Below are 14,724 nucleotides of genomic sequence, written 5' to 3'. Positions count from 1 at the left end.
TTTTCTCCCAGATTAACTTGCTCTAGCTGCTTTCCGCATCTTCCGGTCGTTCGCCTGCGCTTCTCCCTAGATAATTCCAACTTTGCTGATCCTCCTTGTTGGTTCCCAAAGTTGTTCTCGTCCACAAGCAGCAGCCTACTCCCAAAACGTACCAAGTTGAACAATAATAACGTCCAAAACTCGACCCCGGCGGTAAAAGATCACTTAGCCTGCGTTAAGGGAATCCTCCAGGAACTGCGCCCTTTTTTCCATTTCCGAGCGGAACGACTGTTATAACACAAGATCTCCCTCGTGTGCATCTCTTCGGACCAGCACGCGGGCCATCGGTTGGAGGTGTCGAAATCTGCGCCCCATCTTCTCCAGCGTCACTTGCACTGGGCAGATTCCGACCATGAACCACTGATCGTACACTCACCGCTTGACCAGTCGCTCGTTTCATTTTTCTACCATAAAAGCCCAGGCTAGGGCGTATACCAAATTTATCACTCGCTCAAAATGCTGTCATCCCATATCCCGAGCGCAGTGCCGCTGGCGTTATGGGCATTCTCCAGGGCTGCCGAGGCGGCGTACTCAATAGACACTCGAGGTACGCATAGGAAGGACCAAAACGCACCACAACCCGTGTAACGCCAGAGAGTCTAACAACCCCCACTATCCAGATGATATTCTCACGACGGCCAGCACACTCGCATACGATCTTATGAAGTTTTACGAAGGAAACAAGACGGGAGAAATTCCTGGCATCTTGCCAGGACCACCAGATTCGGGCCAAGGTGATTACTACTGGTGGCAGGGTGGCGCCATGATGGGAACATACGTCGACTACTGGTATTACACGGGCGACGAGAGTTACAACCACGTCGTTACAGAAGGCATGCTCCATCAAGTCGGAGAAGGCCGCGATTACATGCCACGGAACCACACCGCCTCTCTCGGCAACGACGACCAAGGTTTTTGGGGCATGACGGCGATGCTCGCAGCAGAGAACAAATTTCCCGACCCTCCGGAAGATAAACCACAGTGGCTTGCGCTCGCACAAGCTGTCTGGACGACTCAGGCGGACCCGGAGAGGCACGACGAGACATGTGGCGGCGGTATGCGGTGGCAGGTTCCCAGGACTAACACGGGTTACGACTACAAAAACACAATTTCAAACGGGTGTTTCTTCAACATCGGTGCTAGACTCGCGCGCTATACCGGCAACGATACGTATGCTCGCTACGCCGAACAGACATGGGACTGGCTATGGGCGGTAAACTACATCGATCACGAGAACTGGCGAGTCTACGACGGTGCTCATGTGCCGAAGAACTGCACCAACATCTTCAAGGCAACCTTCTCATACAATATTGCCGTATTGATGCAAGGTTGTGCGTTTTTGGCGAACCATGTAAGTGACTCTATGTCCATATATCAGTCGAGATGCTGACCCTCCACAGACGGGAGAGCAGAAATGGTTTGACCGCACCGAAGCCCTCGCAAACCGCGCCATCGAAGACTTCTTCGCCGATGGCGTCGCATACGAAATCCCCTGCGAATTCGAGACCGGCCGCTGTTCCCAAGACATGCTTAGCTTCAAGGGATACGTCCATCGCTGGATGACTGTAGTAACACAACTCGTACCCTCAACCCGCGACCTCATCCTTCCGGTCCTGCGCAACTCCACTCTATCAGCCATCAAGCAGTGTACAGGCGGTGCCTCGGGTCGCGCCTGCGGATTCTACTGGAACAAAGGCGTATTTGTCGACCCGGCTGTCGACAAGACTTCTGGCGCGGGCGAGGCTATGAACGTGTTGGCTGCGGTGCAGAGTCTGCTGGAAGTGGCCCCTCCTGCTACGAATACCACTGGTGGCACTTCAAAGGGCGATCCCAATGCGGGAATGAACTCGAATCCGTTCAAGGAGTTTGATCCCCTGACTACCGGTGACCGTGCTGGCGCCGGCATCTTGACGTTTGTGGTTCTCTCGAGCGCTATTGGGATCTGGGTTTGGATGTCGCTTGGGTATCAAGAGTGGACAGAAGGAGAGAAGGGTAAAGGGAAAGCTCCCCCTATGACTGAAAAGGTTGATAACTCGGTGGAGAGTGTAGCACCGGCGAAAATAGTCAGCTCGCAAAGCTAGGAATGTCTTGAGGAGGAAGCCCGTCAACAGCTGGGGAAAATCATAGGATAACCACTCAATTAGCCCTGCGGCTTGTGACAAGATGAGTACCCATCAGCAGCATGCGTATGGCGTTTAATGCAATGAATTTAAGAAGAGAGATCCAAATTAGCCCTGCTTCCTAAGATTTTTGTAATTCTAAAGCACACATGCCGGAGATTGTGCTTCCTCCCAACGATGACTTCGGCGAGCCGCTAAGATCATTACAACGAAACTTACACATGGCCACGTATACAGTTCAGTCTTGCTTGAGACAATGTGAACACAGGAGATAGACTTCAATTGCTTATCAAAATTGACGATTGCGAGGGAATGTCGTTAGGAACTACCTTGCATAAGTTCAACTCAATATATTTATTATTACAACTCATGAGGCCTTGGGTATCGCACTATAATTACAAAACATCATCGTATTATATAAAACATCTCTCCTCGCTCATTTCAGTATCGTGACTTTCTTCCGTACATCATTACTTCGTGTGCGTGATATGGTTGGCGGTATAAGCAGGCGCCATCGGAGCTACGCCGCCGTTGCTCGGTGCCACGTACCCAGCCTCACCAGGCTGAGCCATGTGCGCATATCCGTAGCCCTGGTTCTGACCTTGACCGTAACCTTGGGTGTAGCCATAGCCGTTGCTGGTGTTGTTGTTTCCGTAGCCAGGGCCGGGCGGAGGGGCGTCAGTGCCGATGCTGGACCGGCCGTCGCCGCCGTAGTATTTGTTCATCTCCTGCTGACGTCTCTTGCTCTGGGTCTTGTGTCGGCGGAAGAGACAGACACCGATGATGATTACGGCGAGGAAGATGACTACGCCGACGACGATAGCTGCGATGATGCCGCCGCCGATTACTCTGACGCCGCTTCGGGTTCTACCGATACGAGTTGATGTTGTAACGCGGGCGACGAGCTTTGCGACATCGCGAGCAGCGTTACTGGTTTCGACTTGGATGGCGGGCATGTTGGTGGAGGTTTCCTTTGACTTTGATTGAGGATAGATGAATTATGATTCTGTGACAGTTGTGATTTGATAGACTTTTTTCAAATTGACAACTTGTTGCGATCAAATTGAGTCGAGGAATTGCCTGAGTCTTTATCGTTCAAAATTAAAGCACTAGACTTCTAGAACGTCATCCCAAGTGCTTCAAGCCACACGGCAGAGACAACAGTGTTGATCACCACCCCTAGTGATCCTCCATCACCGCCTCAGATAGTGCCAAACCAGCGCGATGCCAAATGACATCGGCTGTGGCACAGCATAGACCAAACCATCCCAAATAGGCAGTACGAGTGGCTGTCCGTTGCCGTCACGACTGAAATCACTGTATTGACACGTCTGGCTGCCTGATTCCGAGTCGTTGTGTAGGTTGTAAGGTGGTAGCGGCCGCAGTAGCGCAACGCCAGAACGCGGGATCGACCGTTGATGTCATCAGTCTCACTGCCAAGGCGAAGGAGTGAGACCAGCCACAGCGACGCTAGACTACCACCAGCAAAGAGTAGACCTGTATTTTTACTCGGCCGGTCGGTCTTCCGCGGGGTATCAAGCATGAAGAGCGCACACCGTTTCAAGGCGGCTCGAGAAGGCTAATGGGCAAAAGTCCCCCGAAAAACAGGAAAATGGGGCATTGTGCTGCGACTCCGCGGATTGAAACCGGATGCAGTCGTGGTGATGCTCGAGGTCCGTCCACACCAGCGCCGGTGAGGACCGGCTCACCTGTTCCCCCGCTCGATTGAGTGAGCAGTGTGGGCCCTGAACATCGGCAATTTACAGCAGTAGATCTAGCGAGTGACCTGCCTGGTGAGACAGCAGCTGTCTCTGGATTGCCGTGACTGGTGTATAACCTAATCACTATTATTGGAAGAATAGGTAACGTTCACATCAATTCTCAAATTTCGCCCGATTGGAGTACTCGAATGAATGAAATGATCCCAAGCACCTTATTCACTGAGAGAGGCCTTGGCGAAGGCTTCAGACGTCATAGCATAATGAGGTACGATCTCACAGGAAGGTACTCTAGGTAGGATCTCACAGAGTCATCTCTCCTAGCTAAAGGGCTCAAGGTCATCTGGCTCACTACCGATGATGAAATAATGAGAGCCCACTGAAGATTCTTGAAGATTTTGGGTAATGTGTTTGTGGTGCTTGAAATAAATGACTCGCTGGGTTGACGGCGCATTTGTACGTAAGAATTTCCAGGGTGTTGACAATGGCGACCCTCAAAGGCGGACACACGCCGACGACAACGATTATCCGGCTTTCCAATGTAAAGAGAGTTCGATAATGATCAGAATTTTCTACAACGACCATACCATACCTTGGAATTCTCTCGTCGGTCGTTGGCCGTCCTAAGTAAGTAACTGTAGCAAGTGATCTGAGCAGGCTCATTGAATGGCTTGTGTGATCAGACGTACATATGCCGAGGCCGTGATGGATCAATCTTCCAGTGGACTTCCTCTGAAAAATTACATGAAAACACCAGACGAACCACAGTTACTTCTCCATGCACAGTACACCCTATCAAAGTTGATCGCAGGCTCCGATGTACCGCCGCAAGTGGCTCTCCTCACCATCCTCACCCCTCACTAATATCGGGAAACCCCTGCAACTCGCGGGGGTTGGGCTGGATCGTCTAGATGGAGATGATCTGATAAGATAAAAACTTATTGCTCACCACACTCACGCAGCATTCTGCCGCCCATCCATTCATGTTACAACTACACCCTTGTCTTCTCTTTTGAGCAGCCAGCAGCCTACTAGGGCCCCCCAATTTGGCGAAAAAATTGCTGCAGAACTGCAGAAAATCGCTCGCTCGGTTGAAGGAGGGGCGGGCGGAAGCGTGATAACGAACGTTGGTTCTCGCCAGCCACAACTCTATCCCGAATCCGAGCGACAGCAAGACGCCCGTCAACGGATGTAAGGCACAATCCAGGACCCTCTCTATCTTACAATCTCTCTTCAGTCCTCACCTCTCTTATCTGTATCTTTCTCACACGGCCTTGCTTTTTGTTACTGCAGCTGCTACCCTGGTTACTCTCTGCACACTGGAGTTGAGTTAGCCGCGACGATCCGATCCAGTTCAGATGCCGCCCTTGGTCCCTCCTACGCGACGCTCGCGCAACGGCTGCATCGACTGCCGCAAGGCAAAAGTCAAGTGCGATGAAATACGCCCCTCATGCGGGACTTGCGCTCGACGTAGGCTCGTGTGCCAGGGATACAAGACGCAACCCGGCGCTGCACAGCATGCCAGGCACTCACCCTCGTCTCTGCTGGCGGCCGGTGCTGGTGCCAGTAATACCGCCGCCGCGGCAGCAAAGGATTCAGTACCGGGATCTGTATCAAGCTCTCCGGATCTCCTCTCCGTAGCCGTCTCCGCCGGGTCTTCAAGCAGCAGCTCAACGACGCCGGCGGCACAAAGATCACCGCCAATTTCAAATCGGCAGACACTGGCTCTAGATACACGCACTTTTTCTCTGCTTCCTCCGGGGTCGGTGCCTGTCGCAGACCAGCCGTATCTAGAAGTCTACTTCAACAGACACCCCTTTGAGCTGTTGATAGGTCACGAGTTCGTGTGCGAGATGAACGCCAACATCGTGATGATGCTGCAGCAGGACCCGGTGGTGATTGCTGACACGATTTCGGCCATTGGCTACTCATATGACGTCGGCAGCTCTTCCGCGGCGCTGCTGCCTGTATTGAACCGGAGGGCAAAGATCCTCGCAAACTTGAGGAATATGAAGCCCTCAAGTCACTACTTTGAAGAAGCGCTCTTTCTGCTTCTCGGATTGTGCGCAATGGAAGTGAGTTCATGTTTCCCTTTGCCCCCTCTTTCTCCTGCGTGGGTCGGTTTCCATCACTTCTGCTCGAGACTGGAACATGAACCCCGTGGACCTTGCATTAGATGGATGGATGGGCCACTACACCCCAGTGACCCGAATCGAATTGCTCACAGGGTCTAGCTCGTCACTTTGGCACAACCAGGACACCATGCAACCATACCCACAGTCCTATCAAACGTGGCCTCTCTTATCAGCCACCACGTTTCTACGGGAGGCGACGTATCTTCCGTGGCTAGATACTACCTCCGAGCACTGGCGAGACAAGACCTCGTCGTCTCTTTGATTCAGCTCCGCCGTCCCAGAGTTCCCAGCTACGTCTGGCTAGAAAATGAAGCGGCCAAGCCAGACCGTCTTCTCGGGTATACCGTTACCCTCATGCCGTTGCTAGAAGAGCTCTGCACTTTAGCCGAAGAGGTCCGCGACCAGATCCTTCAGCCTGCTTTTCCAAATACCCTCTTGGGCGGTGGCAGCGCAACATCGCCGACAAGCACAGAGGAAAGGGGTTCATCGTCTCCGCCCATCTGCGTCGACAGCTGGCTCGACGCCGGCTACTCCAACCTCGCCCTTCGCGCCGACTCCCTTCGCCTGCGCCTCGAGTCCTGGAAGCCCACAATCTCAGACAGTCTCTCCTTCCGCTCAGCGCGCAAATTCCGCGCCCAGGCTGCCTGCTACCGCGCGGGCGCCCTCCTCTACCTGCACCGGCTCTTCTGCCTCCCCGGGTCCGCAGCGGACGCGGATGGCGAGGCATTGAGCAAGGCCCACGACGTGATGCTGTACACGAGCGGGCCGCCCTCCGAGTCCAAGATGCTGCTGTGGCCCGTCTTCATGGCTGCTTGTGAAATGCTGGACGTGGATGACCGGGCTGCCGTGCTTGACGTCTTTGACTCGATTGGCACGCACCGCAAGACGGTTACGGTTGAGCGGACGAGGATGTTTGTCGAGGAACGGGTTTGGAAGGCGAGGGATCAAGGGAGGGAGTGGAATTGGATGATTTTAGCGCAAGAGTTTCCGGGGGAGTGTTTGCCGATCTGATTCCATATCATCCATCAACTGGGAGGTCGGCCGGCGTGTGGGTGAGGTAATTAAACAAATCACCCAAGGTTCGGGTTGTGGCGGCGGCGGCACGACGGGCGGCATTCCATCATGAGCCGGGCCTTTCTCTCTCTCTCCACCTCATAAGCATGATTTTATGAAACAAAACGGGTGCATTAGCTTAGATCGTAGAATTGTCTCCCAAGGGGACATGTTGACGTTGAAATAGGCTTCACTGCAAGCGCATCCAGTTGTTCGTGGATCGGGTCCCACGCGGTCTAGTCCTTCACGGTTCACCCACTGTCTCGGATTCATAAGCTCTGAACCTGGCGACCACGTTGCGGCGCAGGCTTTGGCTATCTTTGCTATCATGGCAGGCTATCTTGATAAAGCATGTCAAGAACGTCAACCGCAGATTCGAAGCCTTGGGCATGGTGGATGAACCAATCATCGTTCAATGCTGTTAGCACACTTGGCATTCCCGCATATGTCTCTAAAGCCTTTCTTAGCCAGCGCCAAGAGCGGATATCTGATCGGCCAGCTTGTTTCTACCATCGGTCGTCTTTTCCTCAAGTAGCCTCATTTCCATCTCAAAACTCAAGCTACTACTCTTCCAGTGCCTCCTAAAAAAAAATGGACGGATCAGGTGCGGGGTCCAATGTGACCTCGGAGACAATCGGCTTCACGTTTGGTGACAGCGGGTGGAAAGAATGAAAAGTCTCTTGCAGATCCCTGGGGGTGGTCTTCAGGGATCTATGAATCTGATAAGGTCGAGCTGCAGATGGACTCGCACCACTTGATCAATCTGATAAGCCGCTGGGATGGAGGGTGGACTATTCCGTGTGGGGGGATGCGGTGTTTTTATTGCCGACATAAGAGCCACATCTGCTCTTTTAGACCGAAGTATTCAGCAGAGTTGGAAAATTTGCACCAGCTACCGGGACAGTTCTCGAGCTTCAATTTTCCGTCCGAGTTCCTCAACGAACTTTTGAGACACCGTCGATTGTTGTCTGTACAGGAGATCTATTACAGACTCTCATCGTGTGTAGAAGCCGAGTGGGGATCCTCTTTCAACCCAAGACCCGCCATCGACTACCTACGTCAGCCACGATGGCGAAAAGATTACTCGAGAGATTTCGGGTGCGAGATGACCATGAGCACGGATACGAGACGACGAAATGGATCAATCCTGATATCGCTCCTCTGCCTCCCAACAGAAGAACGTGGGGAATGTGGGCATTCCTGGGTTTCGGATCCATCTCCAAGTAAGTCTGGTAGAAGCTGCATTAGCTTAGTTCACTGCATTTATGTCCAGATGTGCTAATCATTGTTTACAGTCTTTGTATTTCGGCATGGACAGGCGCGGCTTCCCTGCTGTCGCTGGGTCTCACCATCCCGCAGACCATCGGTCTGATGATCCTGGCTAGAGCTCTGATTTGTCTGCTCGTCATCGGTAACGGATGGATGGGCTCTGAATGGCACATTGGGTTTACTGTGTCTCAAAGGTAAGCGCAGCAAATTGTCATTATTTCTTTTCTTGTGCAAAACGGCACGTGAAATTAACTTGGATCCTGCAGAATCATTCTGGGCATGAACGGTGCCTACATCGGCCAATTGATCCGAATTATGCTATCCATCGTCTGGTACGGCTCTCAAGCCTGGCTGGGTGGTCTCTGCGTATCTGCTATGCTTAGCAGTTGGAGCTACAACTTTTTGATGATGGAGAACACGCTCCCAGAGAGCGCGCACATGGTCACCAGAGACCTTGTGGGATTCGTCATCTTCCACTTGATCTCGGTTCCATTCCTGGTGAGAAAACCTCGCTCGAGCTTCTGAGGCCTCTTACTAATGCTCTTCTTGTAGCTCATCAGGATTGAGAAAGCGAAGATTCCCGTCATCACGGCCAACCTCATTGTCTTCGTCACAATGATGGGCATCACGATCTGGGCCTGCACTACCGGCGGCACAGGCCCTCTCTTCGAGTCCGGCGCCAAGCAGCCCTCCCTCCTCACAAAGGAATGGGCCTGGGTCTACGGCATCATCGCCTCAGTCGGCAACATCTCGGCCGGTATTCTCAACCAGTCCGACTTCACGCGTTTTGCCCGCAAGCAAGGCATCCAGGTCCCCGGTATCATCTTCTCGCTCTTCATCCCGGGCATGATCGTGCCCATTTTCGCCATCCTTACTGCCTCGGCCTCCATGGAGATTTGGGAGCTCGAAGAGCCCATGTGGAACCCGTTGACCGTCATCACGCAGTGGATGATGGACGACTACAGTTCCAAGGCCCGCGCTGGTGCCTTCTTTTGCAGTTTGGGCTTCGTTCTCGGCCAGATTGCGGAGAATATTCTCGGCAATGGATATGCTGCCGGTATGGATCTCGCGGGTTTGCTCCCTACCTGGATCACTGTCAAGCGTGGCGCGCTTCTGGCCGCGGCTCTATCGTGGGCTGTTCAGCCGTGGGAGTTTTACAACACTGCTAGCACGTTTGTGTCTGTGGCGGCTAGTTTCTCCGTCTTTATGGGCCCCTTGACTGGCATCATGATGACCGACTACTTTGTCGTCCGCCGGCAGAAGATTGAAATCAGCCAGTTGTACACTGGGTCCAAGGAGGGAGCCTACTGGTACACTTACGGTTTCAACTGGAGAGCCTTTGTCGCTTGGGTCGTCTGCTTCGTCCCCGCCATGCCGGGTATGATTGCCGCGGTCAACCCCAACGTCAAGATCAACGATGGACTTTACAAGTATTACCTTGGCAACTACATTTTCGGTTTTCTGGAGGCTGGAGCGCTCTACGCTCTCCTGACCTTTGTCTTCAAGCCACAGAGGCTTGGATGCCAGGATGACTTTGATCTCTATGGCACATTCGAGGATGATGTCGCGATCAGCAAGGGCATGGCGCCTTTTGAAAGACCTAAGGGAGTTGATGGGCCCATCGAAGGAAGATCGGTACATCTCCAAGATGACGGGTCCAAGAACAAGCCCGGGCCCTCGATTGCTGTTTAAAAGCTTTGATACCCATACTTACATGTAGAGAAGGGAGAATGTACTGGTGAAACTCTATCACTTGTTGCAAGTCGCGTAGAAGGTGGATTATAGCTAGCTTGAGTTCGAATCGTCTAAAACCTGAGCAATAGCATTCATCGCCTGACTAGACGTGGCTGCTGAGCCCCTCTATCCCCAATACCTCGCTATCACTTTTGCAAGACGTACGACCCCGGTGCTGATTTCTTCTTTCTGTGATGGGCCAAGTTAGGGATCTCCAATATCCTAAGGGCGCTAGAATCAATCGACTTACTGTCGGCGTCGCGAAAGAGAACCGGAAATGCGCCGTACGTGGATCAACACCTCGAGCGGCAGTACTCATCTTGTCAGGCCCCTGCCAGGCATGATAGTACGATCCCGGAGTGAGAAGAACGAGTTCCGTCGCCCACGCCTGCCACAGCTCATTGGCAAAGTCCTGCTCTGGATCTTTGCTCTTCCCGGCTTTCTCAATTTCCATGAAGCGGTCGATGCCGTCAAAGTAGAACTTACACCAGACGAACATGCCAGCTCCGGGATCGACGAAGCTGAAGATGGGTTTCACCTTGCCGCCATGGGAGTTCTTGACGCACACTACAAAACCCTGCGCTTCAGGTATAGGCGACTTCTCCGCAGGCAGAAGGTCAAAGTGGGCACTGAACGCATCCAAGAGCCAGTCTCGCCTGGTGCGGTACTGGAACTGTAGGTTTTGCAACCAAGTGAGATAACCGTCGATGCCCCATTTTTGAAGGAGACCAAGAACGAAGGCTTGACTCAATCCCGCTGGGTCCTGTGTCTCGACTTCAGTTGCGCGGAGGAGACGTTCGGTGAAGACCGGGTTGGCGACGAAGTATCCTAGACGGAGTCCGGGGAACAGGGTCTTCGAGAAGGAATCGAGACGGATGACTCTGCCTTGGGCGTCCATGGAAAGGAACGTGGGCACGAGGGTGTTGAGGAATTCTGGGATGGGCTTGGGCGTGAATGATGTTTCTATAGGCGATCCGTAGCCTGGGTATTGGAGGAAGTAATAAGGATCATCTTCGACGATGATAATGTCTACTATCTATCAGCAACTTCTCCGCAGGTGAACCTGAGTAGTTCGAGCGTACCAAACTCAACGCAGATGTCGTAGATTTCTCTTCGTCTTTGTGCTGAGATAGTGATTCCTGTCGGATTTGATCCGACAGAAACAAGGTAGAGTCTGTTACTCGTTAATCATCTACTGGACCCATAGCGCTGAGGTCTGCAGGTGCACTTACACTCTTGGTCTTCGCGACCCTCTTTCCCGCTCATCCCATCTCGACAAAAGATGTCTAAGATTCTTCGCCATGATTCCTGCCGCATCAGCAGTGACTGGAACAGCTTTGATACCTAATGGGATCCAGAGAGCCTGAGCGGAAGGGTACGTAAACTCTTCGACTATGACATAGTCGTCATCCTCGCAGAGTAATCCAACTACCTTTGCCCATGCATTGGTGTTACCGGGGTGTAGTAGGCACTCGTACTCGCAAGGGGGCGAATGTACTCTTTCTGTTAGCTCTTTTGCGAGGGCTATCAGCTGCCGATTGCCGGCACCAGAACCTACGGGCAAATTGTCAACATCGCTGTTCGAAAGTAAAAGTACGGCTGAAGGTTACCAAAGCGGGAATACATACCATATTGAAGAAACTGGGTCAAGTCTAGATCTCCTGCAGACAAACCACGTCCGAATTCCAAACTCAGCCTATCTCTTTTGTCTTGTTCGAGAGAATGCCGGTTGGCTGAAAGTGGAGCTTCGGGGAGCAAACAATTGAACTTGGCTTGGTCAAGCGGAAAGAGAGACGGATGAGGTAATCCTACTATTGTTAATTTCATCTCATCGCAAATATCGGGAGCTTCGCGTTTCACCTCCGGCAAAGCTCACCATGCCATCATATCCCATGAATTTGATGATGTCTTTCAACGGTGAGGGATGACGGGCTCTGCTCTTGGCATTGATATGATGGGAAAGATCCACCATAGTAGAGCTGTGGCCAAGGCTCCCCATTTTGTCGTCTCTCTTCGTGTTAAGTTGAATACTTAGTTGGAGACAGTTTTGCAAATGCAAGCTCAAGTGAAAACAAAATCAATAGTAGATATAAGTTTACTCATTCGTCGTCAAAAGCATGAAAACCCTTGAGCTACTTGCCGAAGCTTATGACATCGTATCTAGGCTAATGTCCCCAGAGTATTTACATACGTGGGCACTACTCAATCATTCCACTTGACATATCGAGTCGGCCCATCGGACGGAGATCCGGCCGAAGCTGGAGCGATATCTTATCAGTTGGCTGCCCGCGGGGAGAGAATCAAGCGTTATCGGCCTTATGCCGGAACGGACCTCGGAGACCCGCCGGAGCCCAGTTCTGTCGCCGAAATCGTAGCAGGAGCTGTTGATGGCATATTCATCCGTCAGTCATCAGATGAAAATGTTTGATGGTTACCCATACCCATTGCACTTATCATAGTTGTAACTGAATCATCTCACCATGGGTAACACCATCTCATACCAAGAAACGCCAATCGAGCTCGAATTGGGCGACCGGGGAACGATCCGCGGCCTCCAGTTCGACAATAAGTCCAGGCGCTTCACTGGTGTTCCCTACGCACTGCCACCAACTGGCGAGCACCGATGGCGCAAGCCGCGACCATTACCCGCATCATACTCATACACCGACGATAATGGAGGAGCATACGACGCAACCAAGTTCAAGTCCGTATGCCCTCAGAAGGCGTTCCATGTAGTCAAGCCTGACGGTGGTGGAAACACCTATGGCGAAGATTGCTTGTTTGTCAACATCTGGACCCCGGTTCCCAAAGAAGGCGAAGAAAACAAGAAATGGCCGGTGCAGCTTTGGATTCACGGCGGGTGGTTCCAGATGGGTGATCCGTCGCAGGAGCCGGGTATGGATGCAACAGAGCTGATTACTACGGGTGGCCTCAACGCCATTGTCGTCGCTATCGGGTATCGACTCAACGTGTTTGGGTTCCTTGCTGGAAACGACCTTTTGCAAGAGAGCAACGGTGAAGCGGGCGGTAACTTCGGTCTTTGGGACCAACGAGTGGCCGCGGAGTGGGTGAGAGACAACATTGCTCATTTCGGAGGAGATCCGGGGAACGTGACGCTTGCCGGCCGGAGTGCTGGGGCATACAGCGCCGAAGCTCAGATGCTCTACGACTTCCGGAAGACGGGAAGTGTCTCTTCACTATATCACCGCATCTTCATGGACTCAAACGCGATTCCGGCCCAGCCAAAATCTCTTGCCGATGTCCAAGGCCAATTCGACGAGCTTTGCGACTACTTTAGGATTGACGCCTCAGTGTCAGGAGCGGAGAAGCTCTCGATTCTTAGGGGAAAGACTGTTATGGAGCTTTTGGAGGCTATTCCCCAACTGAAAAACCACACCTTCCGGCCCGTCACCGATGATGTCTTCATACACACGGGTATGATTGAGTACCTCCAGGGCAAGGACTTCGCAGATGAGTTCAAGCGAAGAGGATACAGGTTACTCATCGGCGAGGTTCGCAACGAAGAAACTCTCTACTCTTCATATAACGCACCCACTGAGCCCACGCTGGAAGCCCTGCGCTTACAGGTCTCAAACTACTACGCTCCAGACGTTACAGATCGCGCGATCCAACAGTACAAGCTGCCAGAATCAGACAAGTTGCAAGACTGGCAAACAACATTCGGTAAGAAGCCTCTATGCAATGCGATTTGTTTGTCTTGGTGTCAGTATCACTGACTACATGCCACAGGATCAATCGTTTCGGACGGACAAGTGCGGGCACCGTCCAGGGCACTTGCGAAAGCGCTAGTTGACAACGGCGTCGATATTCGAGACGTGTGGCGGTACCAGATCGCCTACAGGCTGTCCTTCATCAACGAGAAGGTGGCTCCCGCTTCCTTCGGGGTGGCGCATGCCATGGACAGGCCCATCTGGAAGTCAGTTTGATTCTCTCTTTTCTCATTTGGACACGGCATCTATCGGCTACACGCTCTTACTGACATATTGACGCAACGTAGCTTTCCAATCACCCATGGTCCGATCCCCACTGAAAGACAGTTAATGGAGGACTGGATCCAAATCTTGGTCAACTTTGTGAACAACACTGAAGGCTACGAGTACGGGACGAAGAGTGTTGAGGAGATGAAGGTCTTGACTCCAGAGGCCACGATTGAAGTTCGGCCTGATGAGCGATGGAGCGAACTGGTGAAACTGGGGAATATCTTTGCTGGCAAGTGAAGTGCTCTATAATCCGAGGCGGCCAGTCACATTAATCTGAAGACTCTTCTACGGTCCACTGCAAACTCGTGATGATTGAATACTTAAGGCGCAAGGTGTCACGCGTTTATTCGCTAGCGATGCGAGACGGTGGCTGGAGCCTATAGGCGAGTGATTTTGCTTCCCATGCCGCTGCTAGGCCAGGAATAGCGCCTTGCGTGAGCAAATACTATGCCTTCGGGGTGAAGTCAAGAATTTAGCTCGTCGTATTAGGGCTGACGGACATGGGTTCGGATCCTAATGCTTACTTCAATCCACCCGACACCACCTAAAGTGAGACCGATCTCACTCTAGACGTGAAGTTGCTTCATGTAGTCAGGGGTTTTGCCGCTGAGAAATGGCAATCTCAGCTGCCTGGCGTCCCTGGGTTGCTCCCGAT

The 14,724-nt window shown here is 52.4% G+C and overlaps 7 protein-coding genes across 7 annotated transcripts; 5 read left to right on the top strand and 2 right to left on the bottom strand.

Moving 5' to 3' along the window:
• Positions 1-495: 495 nt before the first annotated feature.
• On the top strand, positions 496-2,120 carry CTAM01_08268 (glycosyl hydrolase family 76; the record flags this gene model as incomplete). Its single annotated transcript, XM_060524289.1, has 3 exons — positions 496-586; positions 660-1,390; positions 1,440-2,120. 3 exons carry the CDS (start codon positions 496-498, stop codon positions 2,118-2,120), a joined length of 1,503 nt encoding a protein of 500 aa, XP_060381132.1.
• Positions 2,121-2,629: 509 nt separating this feature from the next.
• Positions 2,630-3,115, bottom strand: CTAM01_08267 (uncharacterized protein; the record flags this gene model as incomplete). The annotated part of the gene is made up of 1 exon (XM_060524288.1): positions 2,630-3,115. The coding sequence occupies one exon, from the start codon at positions 3,113-3,115 to the stop codon at positions 2,630-2,632; it is 486 nt and encodes a 161-aa protein (XP_060381131.1).
• Positions 3,116-5,235: 2,120 nt separating this feature from the next.
• Positions 5,236-7,023, top strand: CTAM01_08266 (uncharacterized protein; the record flags this gene model as incomplete). Its single annotated transcript, XM_060524287.1, has 2 exons — positions 5,236-5,952; positions 6,112-7,023. The coding sequence occupies 2 exons, from the start codon at positions 5,236-5,238 to the stop codon at positions 7,021-7,023; spliced, it is 1,629 nt and encodes a 542-aa protein (XP_060381130.1).
• A 438-nt stretch (positions 7,024-7,461) lies between these two features.
• Positions 7,462-7,650, top strand: CTAM01_08265 (uncharacterized protein; the record flags this gene model as incomplete). Its single annotated transcript, XM_060524286.1, has 1 exon — positions 7,462-7,650. One exon carries the CDS (start codon positions 7,462-7,464, stop codon positions 7,648-7,650), a length of 189 nt encoding a protein of 62 aa, XP_060381129.1.
• A 483-nt stretch (positions 7,651-8,133) lies between these two features.
• On the top strand, positions 8,134-10,026 carry CTAM01_08264 (NCS1 nucleoside transporter; the record flags this gene model as incomplete). Its single annotated transcript, XM_060524285.1, has 4 exons — positions 8,134-8,288; positions 8,361-8,528; positions 8,601-8,832; positions 8,887-10,026. 4 exons carry the CDS (start codon positions 8,134-8,136, stop codon positions 10,024-10,026), a joined length of 1,695 nt encoding a protein of 564 aa, XP_060381128.1.
• Positions 10,027-10,214: 188 nt separating this feature from the next.
• CTAM01_08263 (uncharacterized protein) lies at positions 10,215-11,699 on the bottom strand (the record flags this gene model as incomplete). The annotated part of the gene is made up of 5 exons (XM_060524284.1): positions 10,215-10,253; positions 10,319-11,097; positions 11,151-11,242; positions 11,301-11,622; positions 11,693-11,699. The coding sequence occupies 5 exons, from the start codon at positions 11,697-11,699 to the stop codon at positions 10,215-10,217; spliced, it is 1,239 nt and encodes a 412-aa protein (XP_060381127.1).
• An 849-nt stretch (positions 11,700-12,548) lies between these two features.
• CTAM01_08262 (uncharacterized protein) lies at positions 12,549-14,306 on the top strand (the record flags this gene model as incomplete). Its single annotated transcript, XM_060524283.1, has 3 exons — positions 12,549-13,752; positions 13,819-14,005; positions 14,087-14,306. The coding sequence occupies 3 exons, from the start codon at positions 12,549-12,551 to the stop codon at positions 14,304-14,306; spliced, it is 1,611 nt and encodes a 536-aa protein (XP_060381126.1).
• Between the last annotated feature and the right edge of the window lie 418 nt (positions 14,307-14,724).

This window comes from Colletotrichum tamarilloi (genome assembly GCF_030869305.1).
Source record: "Colletotrichum tamarilloi strain Tom-12 chromosome Unknown Scaffold_28.1, whole genome shotgun sequence".
NCBI classification, from domain to species: Eukaryota; Fungi; Ascomycota; class Sordariomycetes; order Glomerellales; family Glomerellaceae; genus Colletotrichum; species Colletotrichum tamarilloi.
This window is presented reverse-complemented; position numbering and strand designations above follow the sequence as displayed.